At 47.6% G+C, this 16,498-nt stretch overlaps 1 protein-coding gene across 2 annotated transcripts in view; it reads left to right on the top strand.

Moving 5' to 3' along the window:
- Positions 1 to 11,386: 11,386 nt before the first annotated feature.
- CD80 (CD80 molecule) overlaps positions 11,387 to 16,498 on the top strand; it is a 99,864-nt gene continuing 94,752 nt past the window's right edge. Inside the window, exon 1 of one of the 2 annotated variants that reach the window (XM_069202790.1) lies at positions 11,387 to 11,803. In XM_069202790.1, the coding sequence (XP_069058891.1) occupies positions 11,698 to 11,803 (106 nt within the window). In that variant the 5' untranslated portion in view covers positions 11,387 to 11,697. The remainder of the gene's footprint in view (positions 11,804 to 16,498) is intronic. The other variant, XM_069202789.1, reaches the window with a different exon arrangement.

Below are 16,498 nucleotides of genomic sequence, written 5' to 3' on the forward strand. Positions count from 1 at the left end.
CCAGCAGCATCACTTTTCATCGGGACAATTGCCTCCAATGCCGTCTCATGTGGAGGTTTAGGGCCTGATTTAGAGCTTGGCGGATGGAATACTACGTCACAAACATGATGGGTATCCTGTCCGCCTTATTACGATCTCCAGAGGACATAATGGGACATAATTTGTGACAGAGTATTCCATCCGCCAAGATCTAAACCAGGCCCTTCATCTTTAAGCCTCCATGCCTTGAGGCCTCTCTCACTGCAGACCGGTGGCAGAGCAAGGGTGCCTGAGGTCTCAATGAAAGCATAGAAAATTGGCCCTCGTCCCAATGGTTAGGTAGCAAAATACTGCAAAATTAAGCTGCAGGGGACCGTGCCCGCCTCTAGACAACAGAGTCACTGCGTCTGCTGCAGTAGTGAAGGCTGTGCCCCTGTAGCAAACTCCTCATTCCCCTCTATCCCCGCATCAGTCCCTGAATATCACCTGGCCTTCCTTCTCTTTCTTGTCCGACATATGACACTAACTTCCACCTGTCACTCTCGCCCACTCCCCATGTATCCCTCCGCTTTCCCTCCCTCTTTCATTCACCCTTGATTGCCATAAATCTCCACTGTCTCCTCTGTCCCTTTTCTCCTGCATCTCTATTGATCCTGTGTCCCCCTGTATACCATCACTGTCTGCACTTTACCTCCAGTACTTACTACACCCTTCCTGGTATAGCTCCAATCTACTGCCCTCTTGTTGCCTCTGTCTCTCGCTACTTTCCACCTTTCCCTCTCTCCCATGCCACCTGTATCTCTCCACCTTCCCATCTCTCCACCCTCTGCCGGTTTCCATTCTGCACTGTCTACACCCCTTCATCTTTCTCTCTTTTCTAATGGATCCTTCTAGTCCATTTCAATTCCCTCCCTTCTCTTCATGTTTCTACTTTCTCCCATTCTTCCTTGCACCCCAGTATTCATCTGCATGCAGCGGCTTTACATCTTTGTCTCCCCCACTCACCCCTGTTGCATGGCATCCATCTGCATCTGGATGCTTCACACCTTTCCCTCACTCCCTCCTGCAGACCGGTACCCACCTGTATCTCGCTGCTTCACCCTCTTTGCTCACCACTGTGATCCATCTGCATGAGCTGCTTTACACCTTTGACTCTCCTCCCACTGTCATTATATTTCTAGTCTCTGTAAAAGTCATAAGACTTTCTCCATATGTTGACACCTTCTTGGTACATCTCTTAATCCTCCTCTCTTAACCTGTGCATCACACTCCTTTCTACCTTCTTCCACTTTTCACTGTATCACTATGCTCTGTCCCCTCTTACCATTCTCTTCTCTGTCGTTCTACTCTGACACATCTCTCTTCTCACATCTTTCCTTTTTCGACTATATCACCCGCATCACCGTCAGTTTCTTTCCCCTCTCTAGCTCTCCCTTTGATGTTTCCATTCTCACTTGTATCCCTACACCCTCTTTAATTCTCTTTCTCCCTGAACATTGCCTTCCTTTCACTTGTTTTACTTGTATCCCTCTATTCTTCGTAGCATCTTGCTAAGTTCAAGTTACCCCTTCCAAGCAGTACAGCAGAATTGACATTTGTGGTAGAAGTGTTCATTAGTATCGCCAGGCCTACACCAAGATCCAGGCAGGTCAGCTGCTCTCTTCCAACTGTCCTTTAGCTCCTCAACATGTTGTAATACCTCATAATGTTTTGTGACTTAGCCAAGCACAAGCTACAACAACTCTCTGCGCTCTCCACAATCCTCTCTTGTAGGCCTCCAGTCTTCCAAGTATCATTCCACTTATTTCATTTGCTCTCCACTCTCCCCTAAACCCCTTCATCCTCTACTGTATCCCTCTATTCTGTAAAGTATTTCTTAATTCACACATACATTTCTCCAAGTCTCTATGACACCAGTCTCCTCTTTTCTTTATTCACTGCATCTCGCCACGCTTCATTATGTCTCCACTCCCCTTATGTCTAGTGATGCTCCCAATTATCTCTTTATGTCTTTATTCACTTCCCTATTGTTATGAATGAGCCTCTTTTGTGTGGCAATCTTTCAGATTGTTGCCTTCTACAGCTCAATGCATTTGTGTTGGAATTAGGACTCTCTGCACTTTATCCCCTGCCATCTAGTGGTAAAGTGTGTTTGTTCTCTCCTTAAAAATTGTAAAATTGGCATCCACTTAATTGGCACATTTCATTTACTCATAAGTGCCTAGTATATTGTACTACATGTACCCACGGCCTGTAAATGAAATGCTACTAGTGGGGTGCAGCAATAATTGTGCCATCCATCCAAGTATCTCCCCAAAGCATGTCTCAGGCCTACCTGTCAACATCAGGGCAGTGCGCGCTCTACGGGCGACTGGAATGCAAAAACCCAGCACTTACAAGATAACGTAATTCATGCATTATGCTGATGTTCTGTTGTTTAACCTTTTGCATTGCAGAGTTTAATCCTGAAGACTTATTATCAAGGTGCTTATAAATACTGTTCATTTGCAATGTATTGCTGCAGGCTTTCAGAGTGTGTCAGGGTGTGGTCCCTTTCCAGGGCCTTCTAGAAGCTTTCTCTGCAGCATGACTGGGTGTGGTTTGTGGGCTGGGCCAAGAGTCTATATAAGGGAGCCAGCCCAGCTCCACATGCACACTATTCAGAGGTCCCGGTGCAGAGCAGCAGCAACTTCCTGAGCTCCTGTTCCGGAGGCCTACTTTGATCTTCCAGGCCTTGCCCTTCACTGTGTTGGTGATCCTTGATCAGGGCGGTAAGACGGAGGTCGGGCTGGGCCCCCGATCCTGTTCTCGAAGGCTTTCGAGTTCTTGGGCCTAATTTTCATGATAAAAGATTTTACCTTGTGCGTGTGAATGTGCGCTTGGCTTTTTCTGGCATTTGCATGCTGATATTCGAATCGGCAAGACGCGCAATTCATTTCTCGTGTTTAACTTGTGGTATTCATTGTGCGCTATCATTTCTTGGCATTCACATGGTGGCATTCGAATCGGCAAGACGCGCAATTCGTTTTCTTGTGCTTAACTCGTGATATTCAATGTGCGCTACCATTTCTTGGCATTCACATGGTGGCATTCGAATCGGGAAGACGCGCAATTCGTTTTCTTGTGCTTAACTCAATATATTCATTGTGCGCTACCATTTCTTGGCATTCACATGGTGGCATTTGAGTCGACAAGACGCGCAATTCATTTCTTGTGCTTATCTCGTGATATTCATTGTGCGCTACCATTTCTTGGCATTCATGTGGTGGCATTCGAATCGGCAAGACACGCGATTCCTTTCTTGTGTTGAACAAGTGATATCCAGTGTGTGCTACCATTTCATGGCACTTATACGGTGGCTTTCGAATCGGCAAGACGCGCAATTCATTTCTTGTGCTTAACTCATGATATTCACTGTGCGCTACCATTTCATGGCAATTACAAGGTGGCATTCGAATCGGCAAAACGCGCAATTCATTTCTTGTGTTGAACTCGTGATGTTCAGTGTACGCAACCATTTCATGGCATTTACATGGTGGCTTTCGAATCGGCAAGACTCGCGATTCATTTCTTGTGCTTAACTCATGATATTCATTGTGTGCTACCATTTCATGGCAATTACAAGGTGGCATTCGAATCCGCAAAACGCGTGATTCATTTCTTGTGCTTAACTCATGATATTCATTGTGCGCGACCATTTCATGGCATTTACATTGTAGCATTTGAATCGGCAAGACGCGCGATTCATTTCCCGCAATTGAACTTGATGTTTCAGATAGTTTGCAGTGTGCGCGATCATTTCATGGCATTTGCATATTCTTGATGAAATCAGCAATGTGCGCAATTCATGTTTCTGCATTTTAAAAACTAAGTGTTAGAATTCTAGATGTTACATTATATGTGCATAATAAGTAAGAAGTCCCTTAACCCAACTCCTATGGTGTTCCAGAAAAAGTTCAGATTATTTCTTTGTCCTCATGCAAAAAGACTATGGGGGTCATTACAACCCTGGCGGACGGTGTTAAAGCGGCGGTAGGACCGCCAACAGGCTGGCGGTCTTTTTTTAAGTATCATGACCATGGCGATTACCGCCATGGTCATCCGCTGCTTCCCCGTTCCGCCCGCCAGGGTGGAGACGACTGCTGGGCTGGAGACCTGGGTCTCCAGCCTGGCGGCCGTGACAATACCGCTGCCGGTATTGTGACCCAGCTTACCGCCGTGGATTTCCAGCTGTAGGAACCGCCATGAAATCCATGGCGGTAAGCACTATCAGTGCCAGGGAATTCCTTCCCTGGCACTGATAGGGGTCTCTCCCACCCCCACTCCGACCCCCAACATAACATTACTGACACACACCCGACACGCACGCAGGCACCACCAACACACAAACACGCACACACACCGACATACATGCCAACATCCACACACACACTCAGACACGTACATCCACATTCACACATTCACGATCACATCCATACAGACAGACACGCACACACACACCCCCCTACGTACACAGACGCACACCCCCATGCACCCACACAACACCCCCCACCCCCCTCCCCTAACGGACGATCGACTTACCTGTTCCGTCGATCCTCCGGGAGGGGACGGGAGCCATGGGGGCAGCTCCGCCAACACCACATCGCCAACAGAACACCGCCGCGCTGAATCACAGGACGTGATTAGCTCAGCGGTGTTCTGTTGGCGTGGCGGTGGAGGTGGAGCAACCTCCACTTCCCCGCCGCCCGCAAGTATGGCTGTTGGCGGCTCTCCGTCGGAAAAACGACGGAGGGCAGCCAACGGTCATAATACTCCGCGCGGCAAACCGCCACTACTGGCGGTCTTCCACACGGCGGTCCCTCGGCGGTCTTGTTAAAAGACCGCCGAGGTTGTAATGACCACCTAAGTTTGATTTTGAAAACGTAATTCTAGAGGGTTCTTATGTTTCTAGTCAATGTGTAACATTTCATTAAGAGATTCATTGAGAAGTTGTATTAATCATTCGTAACTCATTCCCAGGTAACCAGACGTCTTGAGGCCTAGTTATTTAGTCCATGCTTAAGTTATCCATGGTTACAGTATGACAATGCTTAGAATCATAGTCTAGTAAAGAATAATATCATATAATCTTGATATTGTGTGTTTTAACCTTTTGCTTCCTACAGGTCTCCTTCCCCGCTGTTCCCTACCCATTCCCCTTTTCCCCACTTGGACTCTCTTAGACTCTGTGACATTCTAATCAGAGTATTGGAGCTGTCTTGTGGTGGACGTGTTGGGAACGTGCGCAGACCCCGAGGATCTGGTGACTCTGATACTACCATTGCCACCTGCAACACAGTTTTAAACTGACATTTAGACTTTGCAAAAGAAAAAAAAAAACCTTGCCCAGCATAAACCTCTCTTTTTAATACTTACAAGTCACCCCTAAGGTAGGCCCTGAAGTCTTAAGCCAGAGTATTTAAAAAGCAGGATATGTATTCCTTATCCTATCCATGTCCTGGCAGTGAAAAAACCCTAGTGTCGTTTTCACTGTGGCAAGGCTGGCCTCCCGTAGACTATCACTGGCTCAATCCAGTTTGGGAACAGCTAGACAAATACCTCTTCCACTCATTTTATTTGTAATTTAAAATCTTCTGTAATGGTTAGGTTGAAGCATTTCCCTGCCTCCTTGTCCAAAGTACCTAGAACCTTTCTGTGAGTGGCCAGTTGCTCTTGGGCTGGCAATGGCTCCCGCTCTGAGAAATGTGTATTGAGGCCAGGCAGTGGACAAATGGAGATGGGTGTAGAGGGGAGTAGGTCTTCCTTAGAGATGTCTGGGGAGGAGCTGTGTTCTACCCTGATTACACTTCAAAGGAATTTGTTCCAGCTTACACAATGGAACCTGACACCAGGCCTGCCACTTCCTTCTGTCCCACTAGTCAGCTGGAGCTGACCCCCAGGGAAGGACAGGCCTGAACTAGGTTGGGAGTAGACAACGGATTGCCCCCGTCCACATATGGCATTGGGCATAAAAGTAGCATATCAGAATGCTCCTGGAGCTGAGGCGATCCATCAGAAGGGACTGCCCCGCTGGCCGAAGAAGGAAGACTGGACGTGCTTGCTTTGAACCAAGGACCCCAAAAGTGACTCCAAGGGTCAGTTGACTTTCCTCCTCTTTGAGTCACAAGAACACAACAGGTTTCTAAGGCCTTTCCTGTTTTCCAGCTGACCAGTTTCAACTGGACCTGAACTAATCCCCTAGGAAGGCCTCTGTGGGACTCAATTATGTCCCTCGAGTGCTGTCCTCAAGGTCCTGGACTCTTGGCTGGAGTCAGAGTGCACTTCTCCCTGCCTAACTGAAGGTTTCATCGGATCCAACGCAGCATGACACTGAGCCACAAGAAGCAGCACAGCTCCTGATTGAAAGCCTCACCGGAATTGATGCAGCATGATGCAGAGGCCTGCAAAGCCGCACCACACAGCTCCACTCAGAAGACTTCACTCGATTCAGCATGCGCTATGCAGAGGCAGTTAGCTCCAGACAGAAGGCCTCACCCAAATAAACCCAGCACGACACAGAGCCCCGCAGAGCTGTGCTGCCCTGTCATCGCATTAAAGTCAGAAGATAAAACTTCCAGTGGAATGTACTTGGCCCTGTTTCCGGCCAGTACTCCATCGCAGTCAGCCTGAACTAGTGACTTTGTCCTGGACTGACGGGACCAGATCCCCGGAGCTGACGCTTTGCACCTTTTGGTGCTATTTTTACCTCAAATTTTAGAAACTCAGAACTCCTGTTCTAATGATTGGAGTTTTGTTGTTTTAGTGTCATTTTATTTATTATTTCTTGTGTTTTCACTTTATTACTGTTTGAGCTCTGCATAAATACTTTACACATTACCTCTAAGTTAGGCTTGAGTGCGTGGTGTCAAGCTACCAGAGGATTAAGCACAGGTTTCTCCAGTGACTTTTGTGATTCACCCTGAAAAGGATTGAAGTGGGTTCTCGTCCCCTTCAACCAATAATCCAGTTTCTTACACCTATCTTTTGTTTTCCCACTGTATCTCTCCATTCTCTTATTCTTTACATGTGATGGTGCAGAACTTGTCTCCCCTTTGGCCCCCACCCTGTATAGAGTAAACTCTGGCTCACACCTCAGACCAGCAAAGGTACAAATAGTGCAGTTGGCCTGTTAAGTAAACTGCAGCTTTGCAGGGTGGTGTGGAGGCCACTCTCCCCTGAAGGCCAGTGTCACAGCCCTGGCTGCACCATTGATAGCTTTGACCTTGCTGCAGATCTGTCTCATTGCAATGCCCCTAAACCCTTCAGGTTTTACCCCTGAGCTCTTAATCGGTGCCACGATGGTGGAGCTACACATCACGTTGGCTGCTAAGAGGCTACAGCTGGGCCAAGCAGTGGGAGCTACAGAAGGTAAATATTTCAGAAGTACAATGTTTGCACATGGGCACAGACACAAATCCTCGGGATATCCGCACTGTGGTGTGCTTGACATTGAGCTTTCTACACTCAACTACTATAAAGGTGGTGTGCAGGATTATTTCATCTTTTCAGATCAGGTGACTATAGGAATGAGGTGAGAGACTATGGGACCAGGTGCTGACAGTATTGACTCAGGGGAATATAGGAGTCAGAGATGATGGTAGCAGTCATGCAGGAGAAAGCTCGTGGCACCTTGTTCGAAATGCCGTGGAGGTCAGGAGGACCAAGCTTGCAAATCACCCCATACCATGGTTGTACTTAGACTGCCTTTTAAACCTGCAAAGGAGACAGAGATTTGAGCGTGACCTTGTAGCCCACTCCACCTAGATTTAGCCATTTGTACCTGACTAGGTGGTCTGTGAACAGTTTTTCTTCTTGGTGTCTGTACTGTGTGTGGGGAGAGTGTCTATGAACGTTAAAAAGACTTTAGATGGTGGCCCTGGCAAGAGAAAAAGAGAATATTAGAGCAGGTGTACTAAAAAAGTGTAGCAAATTTTGTGCATCAAGTATTCAGTAATTGAAACCTTGCAGCAGCAAAGTACCCTCTGCTGTACATTATTAGGATATTGCAAGTCACTGCAAAGTCTGTGACCATATAGAGGAAAGAGGCCAAACACCAAGTTTCTTCAGAAGGACACAGAACTCCATGTTGACTTACAATATCCTTTTAAGGCAAGGCAGTGGGTACTTGGTGCCTTATAATGCATGGGCACACCATCAACCTTCCTGCAAACCACTTAAATCCTTGGTGTGTGTTGCTCTATCATATGAAAAAATAGGATGTGTGAAACGTGAAGCATAAAAGTAGACTCTGTAGTACACACCTAAACACACCAAAAACCAGCTGGTAATTTGTTGTAAAAATATATATCAGAATCCGCTTTATGTAAGTCAGATTAAAACATGCTGTAGCTCAGAAGGTGTAGAAACATGCAATGAGATTCTGTCACTCACTAATGGCCTACTGCATGCATGAAATAAACATGTTGCCATAAATATCTCTTTTCTACTGATCATTTCATTTTAGAAAAACAGATGACAAGAATGAAAGGCCAGTTTTCATTTTCATTGTTTAAACTGCATCTGTAATTAATCTCTGTGATCTGCTTTCACCTTGGCTGCTAGTTCTGGCACCAGGTGTTATGCCATCGCAACTCAATTATAATAAGTTATTACACTTGAGCACGCAAGTCATTTCTTTACTACAGGTCACTAGAGATGTCACAAGTCTCCTGTAATAAGGAAATTAGAGACAGGCTTTTATATAGGCGTTGCAGGTTACATGTCTCATATACAGTATTCTAGCTATATGCTGTAGTGAAGGAGATGCTGAGGTTTCTGGCAGATGGGGATGATTTTAGGTCATTCAGGGAAATAGATTTTCTGTGTTCTGGCAGTCTTAAGCATACTTGATTGATGCACCATCTGAGGCCAAATTGCTGATAAATAGCCAAAGGCACAAGTTATTAGTTGGGAAGGGCAAGTTGGAAATAGAAGGTTTGAGTGTCTTCAAGATGTAGATTATAGGAAAAGATGGAAGGGGAAATGATGTCACCAAAAGAGGGGTGTATACAGAGAAGACCAGTTGACAAGGACAGACCCTTGAGCGATACCTACTGGCAGGGCAGTAGGTAGGGGTTGCGAGGAGGGATGGGACAGAAGATTGATCAAGAAAGGTAGGATGTAGACCAGTCAAGCGGTCATCCAGGGTCTCTGAGGGTACAGAGCGGTGAGGTCAGGGAGGGCTAGTCCGGTATCTGAACTTTTGCCGACAGGTAGAAGAAAATGAAGCTAGTCAAGAGGGGATTCTGATAGGAAGAGACAGGAGGGAAGCAGTCTCCATAGAGGGATTTGCTCAGAATGGATAGGAGAGGATTGAGAATACTGTGGATGGAGAGCTAAAGAGTGAGACAAAGATGAGGCTGTCAAGGGTCCTGGACAACACGTCTGGGAGACAGAGCGACACCTTGATGGGGTGATGGAGTGAAGGTGCTGCAGACGCTTATTTACCAATAGTAAAAAAACTATGGATTTGAAGCCCTGTGAGGAAGTACCTAAATGGAGAGGATGGTTGAAAAGTGGGGTTAAGCAGGATATCTGTCTCGAAGTAGGAGCTAGAGGATGGATGGTTTGAGGACTGAGTGGATGAGGTGGTGCTGAGGATGGACCATGGTAAAAACTGTGCCGCAGATGTTGAGGAGAAGGTTAGTTGAACTCTAGAAGACAGTGGGAGAAAACTTGAATGTAGGATCGAGCAGCCCCTGAGTTTATCTGGTTAAGGACATTTTTTAGGAGAATTTTGAGGAGGTGAGGCACGAATATGTTTCATTTCTGAGAGAGGAGAGATTAGGGATGTAATAAGTGCGGACACTGGTGGTGTGTGTGTTTCAGTATCATGATGGATGGAATAGAAGGGAACACCAAGGGCTTGGGGTAGCAGGGTTATCGGTACCGAGGTAGTGGAAGTTGAAAGCTGATCGAGGGGTGTCTTTTTACTTATCAATAAAGAAGAGTTAAGAGGCAGTAAAAGTTATCTGCATGTCTTGTCCCAATATGTGGCAATAGAATCAATGCTTCTGTCTGATGATATAAGATGTGGCAGTAGGTTCCGGGAAAACATCAGTGGTCATGTGCATCAGAATGGGTCAAATAGAGGGGGTCAATAACGCATGAAATTCTATATTGTGTCAGATAAGGGGATGAGGACACGCATGGTGGCCTGAAGTAGCTGAGAAACTAGCAATGGTCCGAGAGGAGTTGTGTGTAGAGTCTATCCTTTAGTGGTTATTCAGGATAATTTCTCCTTGGATGAGGAGTGAGAGGAGGTAAGGAGTTGTGAGTGACATCCGGGTACTCAAAGTAAGAGCCTACAGTCCAGCAAGGAGGACAGGTGACTGTTGCAGCATTTGCCTCTCTGCTCAAGTCATTTAGGGCTCCATTAAAGGTAGGAATATCCGTAATACTCCATCTGTTTTCCCTCTCCCAGAAGCACTGATAGTGACTTGGGGACATGGCAGTAACACAGCATTGTGAGTTTACCGCTGAGGGTCCACTAAGAACCTGGGAATAACTACGGAAATCGCAAATAGTGCACTCAATTTTAAGGTTGAAATATCCCATTTTCTAACCCAGTGGTTCCCAATCTGTGGTCCAGGGACCCTTGGGGGTCTGCGAAGTCTCTTCAGGGGGTCCGCGACTGCTACGAAAATTAAATAATATTAACAGATTAGGTCCCCAACTTTCAGTAATGACCCAGCATGGTGGTCCCCGGATTCCATTAAAGATTCAGTGTGGGTCCCTGGGCTCCATTAATGACAAAGTGGGGGTCCACAGAAGTCAAAAGGTTGGGAACCACTGTTCTAACCCATTTCCACTTGGAAATTCTGATGCAATCTGTGTGAGGTAGGGGGTCATTCCCAGTATTCGATATCCAAGCATTCCTTCTAACTTCAGAAGTGAAAGAAAATGGCCTGCCAAATCAGTAGTCATGGGGACCGCAGTGGTCATTCTTTGCATGGTCCTGGATGAAGTTTTCTGTGGTGTCAATGTTTGCTACTCCTGATCATCAAAGTGTTTCTACAGTACCCCCCGCCCCCGAATTCTGAGTGCACCAAAAAGAAAACAGCGCAACACCCTCCATAATATTGGCATAGAACTACTTCCTCTTTATATAGTCCAGAAAGCAAAAGTTGACTAATTTAAAAAAGAGAAAAAAAACTATTTTTTGAAATGTAAAGACTTGCTGGCTTAATTTAAAGGAAAACATGCAGTTTTAAAACAAACTTTAATGAAAAAATATTATTATTTCTTGCCTAGGATAACACCAAATGTGCTATTGTAGTGTGTCATAAAAATAGCTTGTGGTGTGTGATTGCGTAATAGATTGGCAGGCACACGCAGTCCGATGAAAGTTTCAGTCGCGCGAGCCTCGTCTCCCAGGAGCTGCGAACGAGCCTCGTTTATCACATCTACCAGACTTTGGGAGTATTATACGTGTTTTTTTAAATAGCCTAAGTAAGTTAATCAAGAACAGATCCACGCCCAAACAGGAAGTTGGAAACGTAAGGCTTCTTCGTTCATTCTCGGGTGGAAGGTCCTGGCTCCACGCTCGGCTGGCATGGCGCGCCCTGTGCCGGGGGTGTGGAGGGGTGGGGACCGTCTGAGGTGAACGGTGGCCACCACAGTGAGCACCCACTGTCAGAAGGTCACCCGGGCCAGCCGTGATGTAGGGGTGACAAAAGAATGCCTCTGTGTGGCACGAAGGCACCTTCCTGGAGGCGGACGGGCTCTGCCCCCCGCCTCTGGATTCCACAACTGGCCCTTCTCTGCGTCACCTGTTTTCTCCCAGGTAAGCCACATTTGTACTCTCATTATATTCAGCAGGGCTGCGTTTTTCATTCAGCCCATGTTTGGTGTTTCCCTTCCTTTCCTCCCGAGAACATTTATTTACTCCGACCCTTTCCTGGGTGCTCAGGGGGTCGGAGAACAGGCTCCTGTAATACCACTCTGGAATACCACCCCCTTCCCCTAGGCTAGATTTACTCACAGAGAAATCACTGTGGGAGAACACGCGTCCATGATTGCAGGGGCGTAGGAGACACTAAATTTCTGGGGGGGACAGGGACAACCTTGAGGTGGGCCCCCTGCACAAAGCTTGCCCCCAGAAGGGTTGCCGTGGTGGGGGGAGATGGGGAAGACGGTCGCTTCCAGTCGAGTCCTGTGTGGCCTGCAATTCCCTGTCTGCTGGGCCCTTTGCTGCCTGTTAGGCAGCGACAGGCTCTGTGATGCTGTTCGCCTGTGTGAAGTCCTAAGAGGCCTGTACTGCCTGCTGGGCGCAGTGCTTCCTGTCGATTCCTGTGCTGCCTGTTGGGAGCTTTCTTACTAGTCAGGCTGTATAAGTCTCTGGGTCTCGTTCCTGTGAACTGCTGTGCTGTCTGATAGGGCCGTCCTTAGTGCTGGTGGCGCCCTGTGCGACATTGTTTGTTGGTGCCCCCCAGTGACCACCTCTGCCACGGATTCCCTCACTACTATCCATCACCACTCTCTCTCAGATGCATTTCATTAGTTTTATAGCACCACTCATACCGGTAAATATCCCTTACAACGCAATCAATGCAATGCAATGCATTGACCATGCTGCCATTACCACAAATATGGGTCTAGCACACATGCCTTTACCACACATATCTTTACAACACATATGCGTGGTTACAGCATAGATAGCGGTCTAGCTGTCCGGGTGGAACAGGAAGAAGCAGAGGAGAGAGAGGTAAGTAGGGCTGTGGCCGGGTTTAGAGTGGGAGGTTGGGGTCATTTTTAGGTCAGGGTAGGGTCGGGGTAGTTTTTAGGACAGGGTGGGGTAGGTTTTAGGGGTCAGGAGGAGTGCATGGAGTTCAAGTAGTTTTAGGACAGTGTGGGGTAGGTTTTAGGGTACAGGGTGGGGGTCATGTAGTATTTAGGACAGAGCGGGGTAGGTTTTAGGGTTCAGGGTGGGGGCAGGGGCATCAAGGTAGTTTTTAGAGCAGTTCAGGGTAGGTTTTAGGGTTCAGAGTGGGGGTCGGGGTAGTTTTTAGGACAGGGCAGGGTTACTTTTAGGGCTCAGGGCAGGGGGGTTTAGGGCTCAGGGCAGGGGCAGTTTTAAGTGCTTGGATGGGTGGAGTATGGTATCAGGTGTAAGGGGGCAGGGTAGGGAGAATTTACCACGCATGTTCCTTTACCAAACATGCTTTTACAATGAAATTCGTTGTAAAGGCATGCGTAGTAAAGACACGGTCATTGTTGAGACCGCGATGTTAAGGCATGCATAATATGCGCATGTGTTGTTCCATCATTCATCCCTCATACCAGTCTAGGGTGTCAAAGCACTTTACATCAGACAGACATTACGCAGAGACAATCATCATATATGTGTAAATCAGTGTATATGAAATGTTACATAAGACAGAGGACTACAAGGTGTAGGTGTCACAGGTCATCCATACTGGTAGCAGGTATAGTTTCAGAGTGCTTTATCTGGAGAAGCGCAAACTCAGAATTTAAAACATAACACCATGGTTGGGGGCTCTCTTTAATAATAAGAACTGCACTCAAATCAACTTGTTTTGCAACATTAAGTTAATCAAAAAGTGGGGGGAAATCATGACGCTCTAATATATACCTTGATGTTTGCATGCAGCTCTTTGATGAGTTCATTGCTCACTGTTCTATATTCAGTTTTCATTTATAAATTGCAGGGGACAAAAAAGGAGCTCTCTGATGTAGGAAGCTGGCCTTGTGTGTGGTGAGTACCTATGGTATTATCACCTTATACCAGGTCCAGGTATCACCTTATTAGTGAAGTGTAGGCAGTGTCTAGAAGCCAGGCTCTCTAGAGTTAGCTGTGGATGAGCAGCCAAGACTTATCTAGGACACATGCAAAGATCATGCAATACCACTGTAGTCACACAGCACTTACACGCATGAAAGAAACACGCGTTACGAAAATAAAGGTTCCTTATTACAGTAACACAAACACTAAAACACTAGATAGGCAATACTCCAATAGGATGTAAGTAACACACTATTATATGTACAGCAGCAATCACAAATTGGCATAAAAAGCAATAGAAAACAGTGAAAAGCAATAGGCAATACTGAAGGCCTAGAGGGGACCAGACCATATACTAAGAAAGTGAAATGCGAAAGCCGGGTCCCCACCCAAGGAAGTGGAATTGGTAGAGGGGAGCTGGAGGAACTAGGAAACCCCAAAGGTAAGTACCAGAGTGCCCCCCAGCGACCTGGAGAAAAGAGGTAAGTTACAGTTTTTTCCCTGACCCACCAAAAGGACTTCAGAGAAGGATATTGCAAAACGCAGACAAGACTGCAAGAAACTAGAGGTGGATCCTGGAAGAGTAAGACCTGGAAAAGAAGGGCACCAAGTCCAGTTTACGTAGGATGGTCCGGTCGTGGCAGGAGCCATGACCCACCCATCTGTGGATGCAGGAGTTGGTCGACGGGGAGACAAAGATGGTCAGCAATGCAGCACTGGAGCAGATGAAGAGTTCCTAGGTGATGCAGTCGACGTCCCACGCCAGATGAAGAATTGCAGTCAGTCTGTGGTGTGGAAAACCCACCAACAAGCCTTAGCAAAAGCAAATGTCGCAGTAGGAGAAAAGTGGAGCTACCGGGGACCAGCAAGGTCCAGGGGGACTCAACCCATGGAGGGGAGTCTCAGGTGACCATCAGCAAGGCAGAGAGTCTGGAGGAGGAGAGGCAGCCCCCACAGAAGACCTACAGGCAAGGAGCCCAGGAGCTGTAGAGAGGCCCACAGCACACCTGAAGAGAGATCCCACTTCACAGGCGAAGCACATTGAGGGCTGTGCTTCACAGAGAAGAGTGCCGGGGGTAGCTGCAAGAGATGCGGTGCATGGGGGTACTGTCCTGCATGGGAAGGCAAGGACCTACCTACTCCAAAGTTGGGCAGCTGGTAGAGAGGACCAAGGAGACCACTCCAGACTACCACCCCTGATGCAGGATCCACGCAGCTCAGGAGGAGAGGAGAGGAGATCCACGCAGCCGGTTGTTGTTGCAGTTGGTGCCTGCGGATGCAGATAAGTGACTCCTTCACTTCAAGGAATTTTCCTTCTTTCTTCTCATGCAGACTGAAGACTTGCTGCCCTCAGAGGAAGCACAGCTGGGCAAATGTTGCAGTTGCTGGAAGGAGTCGGAGAAACAATGTTGCGTGGCAAAGTCGTCGCTGGAGCTGCAGATTGTAGGTTCCTGTGAAGTCCAGTTGCGGTTCCAGTAGCCAGAAGTCAAAGTAAACGTTGCAGAGGAGTCCTGCTGGAATCTTGCACGTCAAATCTGAGGACCCACCCAAGAGGGAAACCCAAAATAGCCCAGAAAGGGGGATTGGTCACCTAGCCGGGTGACCACCTAGGAGGGGGCTGTGATGTCACCTCCCTGACCTGGCCACTCAGATTCTCACAGAGGCCTCTGCCAACCTTAGATTCAAGATGGAAGAATCAAGTGGCCACCTGGAAGAGCTCTGGGCACCACCCCTGGGGTGGTGATGGACAGGGGAGTGGTTACGCCATTTCCATTGTCCAGTTTCACGCCAGAGTAGGGGCTGAGGTCCCTGAACTGGTACAGACTGGTTTATGCAAGGAGGGCACCAAATGTGCCCTTCAGAGCATACTAGTAGCTTGGCGAGGCTACCCCTCCCAAGCCTTGTAATGGAGAGGGTGTTGCCTCTCTCTTCCAAAGGAAATCCTTTGTTCTGCCTTCCTGGGCATGAGCTGCTCAAGCAGCAGAAGGAGGGCAGAAATCTGTCTGAGGGGTGGCAGCAGCGTGAGCTGTTCGGAAGACCCCATAAAGCTGGTAGGAGCAATGCTGGGGATCCTCTAAGGAGCCGCCAAAGTGCATGGAATCATACAATCAATACTGACAATAGTATTGGGGTATGATTCTGACATGTTTGTTACCAAACATGCCCAGGTTCGGAGTTACCATTATGTAGCTGGACATAGGTAGTGACCTATGTCCAGTACAAGCGTAAAATGGCGTCCCCGCACTCACGAGGTCCAGGAAAATGGAGCTGGAGTTCGTGGGGGCACCTCTGCTCCTGCAGAGGTGCCCTCACACACAGGTACTTGCACCCTACCCTCTGGGCTAGGAGGGCCTACCATAGGGGTGACTTACAGTGACCTGGTGCAGTGGCCTGAAGTGAAAGGGTGCAAGCACCTTTTCACGCAGGCTGCAATGGCAGGCCTGCAGACACACTTTACATGGGCTCCTATGGGTGGCATAATACATAATAAATGCTGCAGCCCATGGGAACCCCTGATCCCCCAATGCCCTGGGTACCTGGGTACCATATACTAGGGACTTATAAGGGGCACCAGTATGCCAAGTGGGGTGTGTGTGTGGTCCAAGCAACCAAATTTAGTGGGAGAGAGCACTGGGGTCCTGGTTAGCAGGATCCCAGTGAACACAGTCAAAACATACTGACAACAGGCAAAAAGTGGGGTAACCATGCCAAAAAGAGGGTACTTTTCTGCATCTG

The sequence above is a fragment of the Pleurodeles waltl genome, chromosome 8 (genome assembly GCF_031143425.1).
Source record: "Pleurodeles waltl isolate 20211129_DDA chromosome 8, aPleWal1.hap1.20221129, whole genome shotgun sequence".
Lineage (NCBI taxonomy): Eukaryota > Metazoa > Chordata > Amphibia > Caudata > Salamandridae > Pleurodeles > Pleurodeles waltl.